A 4,800-nucleotide genomic window follows, 5' to 3' on the forward strand; every position below is an offset into this window, starting at 1 on the left:
AATCTTGTACTAATCTATAGAGAACCTGACAAGAGCAGCCTGAGGTTTCCAGCCACTTAGCTGAGTAGAGTCGGAAAAAAGGGGAAGGGGGGGGGGGGCTGGGGGGGTGGGGGCGTTCTACATTATTTATGTGCACTAATGGTGCCGTGTCTTGCTATGTGTGTGAATCAGCAGCAAACAATCTGCTAAAATAGACACGCAGCTGTAATCAAGGCCATACATTTCCTCCTCGGCCCTTCCTCTCCCTCTCTCTGCACCGCGCTAACGGCAGGGTCAATTGGAGTCAGTTTGATAGCAAGCACAGCGCCTCGCAGCGCGTTATCCTCTTATAATGGAGACGGAAGACTTCAAGGTGTACATTTCATTTGCCAACGCAAAAGGCCTGAGTGTGTGAGTGTGGACTGCATGTGTGTGTGTGTGCTAAATATCCCAGTACTGAACCTCTTCCAGCTCCTACAGACCACAGAACAGCCACATGTGGCTTGAGCTTTCCGCCGCTACCATAGATATGAACAATACCTTCACTTCCCAGGCCAAAGTAACAGACAAAAGGAATCCATTAATGCGGAGCTCTCAACCCGAAACTCACCAGGGGGAGTCTCTGCAGCACCACTAGGTACACACATGTGCCTCTCATTTCCTTTAGTTGGCTGGGAGGGTCCCCCCTACACCCCCACAGTAAACTTGACTAAGAGAGGTGGGCTGGGGAGTGGGGTGGTTCTGGGGAGGGGGGCACTGTGTATTGAAGTGCCCTGAGAGAACGTCTAAATGATGTAAATGCAGACATGTGCAGGTAGCTAATGCCCTTGACATAGCTGGGCCCTGTGGAGGCTTGTTGTGGGGGTCTGGCGGAGGCCGAGGCAGTGCGTAATTACTGTAGGGTTCTTTCATGTTCCTATAGGCTGTAATGGAAACAGCCTGAGGACTGGCAATGAAGTCCAAGCATGGGGCTTACTGTACTCCCATGTACAGTTACGAAAGCTGTTTCCACAACCGACTTATGGAATGACTGGCGAATCAGCTGTGTATGCTACAATAGGCCAGTTGGGGCATGCCGTGGTTGTGAATGTCTGAAACTCACTTTGAAAATGACCAACCTGTCTTTGGAATGTTGTGATATCGTTTGTTTGGGTGATTTGGGAATGGAGCTGTATGTGATGTGCCCAATGAACAGGCACAACGACGGAGGCCTCGTGCGACGAGGGCCCCACGTACCTCGTGTCGGTGCTCACACTACCAGGCACAAGTTGAGATCTGGAGACTAGCGCGAGCCCCGTGTGACGGATCGCCCAATCAAAGCAATATTTGGAAAACAAATCCAGGGACGGCTGCTCTGATCATCACTTGATAGTGTGCTGACACGCAAACTCTATTAAGCTGTCTTCAAATATGCAAAATGATATGATTTTACAATGATTACATATTCACTTCCCCAGCTGGCTGGCTGCGAGCGTCTCCATTTGTCATCGACTATTGTGTCCAATTATATGATTAGCTTTGAACACTCCAGTACTTGGAGAGCTCTCGTGTGTTCCGCCGAGCCGAGCGATTCACAAACAAAGTCATTACAACATGTATTCACACATATCAAATAACGAAACAGATGGCCACTGAGCTCGTCGACTGATTTGTTTTCCACACGAGCGGCGGGAGAAAAGGTATTTTCACCGAGCTTCGTTTAATGCTGACTGTTTTTATTCCCAGAGAAGAGCAGCTGGCTGTCGCGCTGTTGGATCAGCTCGAATGAAAGACAATCTTGTTTTCATTAATTTTTCTAGACAACAAAGGCGCTTGTTGTGAAGATTTCGAGTTACGGCGGAGTAAAGCTTCCGGATAATTCATCACAGGGACTCGACAGGAAACATAATTGTTTTAAATGTCAGTCCTGTGCAGAGTGTCTTAGGTTTCTCTTTGATGCGTAACAGGTGGAACAGATAGAACCCACCCCTGCTTGATTTGACCTCTGACCTCCTCAGTTATAAATCCCATTGACTGAATGAGTGAATAATAAAATTGTATTTGGGCAGAACCAATGAACAATAAACCAAACATGTTAAAGATGGACCGCAGTAGGGGTGGCAGTCTGGATATCCCAATCAGAGTATACAGTAAAGAGAACTCGCAACGTCCCACCAGTATAATTCCTCTACCCTCATCCCTTCCAGTCGAGCACGTAAGCATAATCAGTTGTTGATCTATTATCCTAGCCAGAGAGATGGGGAAACGAGTTAAGAGTAATTTCCTCTCACACGCAACATGGTAGACAATATGCTATTCAATTGAATGTCCCTTGGCTGATATACAGAGCCTGGATGGTGTCAATTGCTAAAGCACAGGTGGGAACACAACCACAGACCCTAGACAACCCACTATCATGAGTCACTGGCTATGCAGTCACCTAGTCACCGAGCCACCCAGCCATCCAGTAAAGATCAGACTCACTGTGTGGTCTGTTCCACACTTACCATCTTACTCATAGGCAGTCGACAACAGCAACATATTTTCATGTTTGTTCATGTAGGGCCTTCTCTCATACTCAGAAAAGAAACAACCAAAACAAGTCAATCTAATAAAAAAAATGGAAGTCACTTTTACCCGACCTATCTTTCTTCTCTTTCTCAACACTTAACACAGACGGGATCCAGTGGGATCAACTCTCCTGTTGTACTGAGCTGATTCTCCTCTTCTGGACAGGTGGCTCTGTCCTGTTCACCAGGGTGTGCTGCCACCTCCTGGTCAGGTTGTATAACTGCAGCTCAGCTCATTTTTTGCCTTCTCATTTCCAGTAGCACAGCACCTCCCTGAGGCGGGGTTGAACAGCCCCTGCTCCCTTACTGTACTGTAGATACTGAACACACAAAAACACAAACTGCTGTGGCAACCAAACAACAAAAGTTATTTTATACATATATATATATACATATGTCACAACCTTATGTTGAGGATTATTGTCGTTCTGTGTCAAATCGAAATTCTAACATTTACAGGACAAGGTTGAAACATTTTACAATGATGTCAGAGTCTCAGTGAAAGTGGAGTGGAAGATGTAGAGACCACAGTGTCCTGTCTGGGGCGCTGAACCTCCGAGCAGGCGGACTAGATTTAAGTTATGAAACAGACAGATAAAAGAGAGAGAGATGTTGTGGTCATGGAGGACACACAACTTACAATGCGACAATCCAAAACAGATTCGCTAGTTAGACGTGAGCAAGAGCTGATTTTAGTCTCAACAGGCTGTACCGTATAGGCCTACAGAATACTGAATACAGAGTGAGGCTGGTGTGTGTGCATGCTTGTGTGTTTGCATATGGGTGTGTGTGTGTTTGTGTGTGCATGTATGAGGACATGCTTGTATGCGTGTCTGTGTGTGTGTGTGTGTGTGTGTACCTTATATTCCACAAGTCTCAGGCGTTAACCAATCAGTCTTGAAAGCAGATGTCTACGGTAACAGAACACAACACTTCCACAGTGTGAATTTGAATCTCCAAAATGAATTAAAGAGTGCTTTTATGATAAAACACACTAGTAATCCGTGTGACACGGCTCTCGTCAATGCGCCGGCACAGGTGTCTCGGAGTTCCTCAACTCCCCCTCTTCCTCCTCAGATCATGGCGCTGGTCAGGTTGCTAAGCGACCTGACGCTGCCCGTGTGCGTGTGCCGGCTCTTCCTGCGCACGCTCCGCAGGTAGTTCCTGTAGAGGATCACGCTGATCACGCGGTCCTGGAACTGCTTGGAGACGATGTAGTAGAGGATGATGTCCAGCACCGTGCTGAGGTTCATCAGGAAGGTGGTGAAGGCCGCCCAGATGTTGAAGTCCCCTCCCCCGGCCTTCTGGAGGAGCAGGAACACCAGGCACACGTGGTAGGGCACGAAGCACACCAGCATCTGGATGATGAGCGTGACGATGATGCGGATGGACTTCTCCTTCACCTTGGGTTTGAGCTTGGAGGTGCGCCCGTGGACCAGGTTGTCCACGATGACCACGTAGCAGCCGATCATGATGCCGACGGGCACCAGGAAGAAGAAGACGAGACGGCAAAAGTGGACGGGGTTGTCCCGGCGCAGGTGGACGATGTCGGTCATCTTCAGGCACGTGGTGAAGTTGGAGGCGGCGTCGGGGTCGTCGTCGGGGAAGAGGAGGGGCACGGTGCTCCCCAGCGTCATGAGCCAGACCCCCACACATGCCAGCAACGCCTTGGGGATGTTCTTCAGCTCCTTGCTGTGTTTGGGTTGGACGATGGCCACGTAGCGGTCGGCGCTGATCATGGCAAACAGCCACAGCGCCATGCAGGGGTAAAAGACGGTGAGCGCGGCCGTGACCCGGCAGAAGAAGTCGCCGAAGGGCCAGCGGTCCCGGGCGTAGTACACCATCCTGAAGGGCAGGAGGAAGATGAAGAGGAGGTCCACCACAGCCACGTTGATCATGTAGACGGTGACGGAGTTCCTGCGCTTGGTGGTGAGGGCGAACACCCACAATGCCGTGAGGTTGACGACCACGCCGATGGCCAGGAGGACGCTGTAGAACACCAGACTGGCAATGCGGTATTCAGCCGGCATCAGCTCATCAGATGGGTCCAGGCTGACAGCCCCCATGGAGACATTCGGCCAAATGATGTTCGACTGCAGAGGACAGAGAGTCATGAGGAAAACACCCGCTGAAACACAACGATTATCTACCACCTCCAGGTGTGAAGTGAACCACTTCTAGATAAAGTACTGTATGGCATAACTTGAGGCAGAAGATACGTATAAACGTGTTGAGAGTTTGCACAACCCTGTTACTCAATGGTTTGAATGTT

At 49.4% G+C, this 4,800-nt stretch overlaps 1 protein-coding gene across 1 annotated transcript; it reads right to left on the minus strand.

Annotated features, from left to right (window-relative positions):
- Positions 1-2,880: 2,880 nt before the first annotated feature.
- On the minus strand, positions 2,881-4,593 carry gpr18 (G protein-coupled receptor 18). Its single transcript, XM_067258564.1, has one exon. It carries the CDS (start codon positions 4,556-4,558, stop codon positions 3,602-3,604), a length of 957 nt encoding a protein of 318 aa, XP_067114665.1. The 5' UTR covers positions 4,559-4,593; the 3' UTR covers positions 2,881-3,601.
- Positions 4,594-4,800: the final 207 nt, after the last annotated feature.

This window comes from Osmerus mordax, chromosome 2, assembly GCF_038355195.1.
Source record: "Osmerus mordax isolate fOsmMor3 chromosome 2, fOsmMor3.pri, whole genome shotgun sequence".
NCBI lineage: Eukaryota > Metazoa > Chordata > Actinopteri > Osmeriformes > Osmeridae > Osmerus > Osmerus mordax.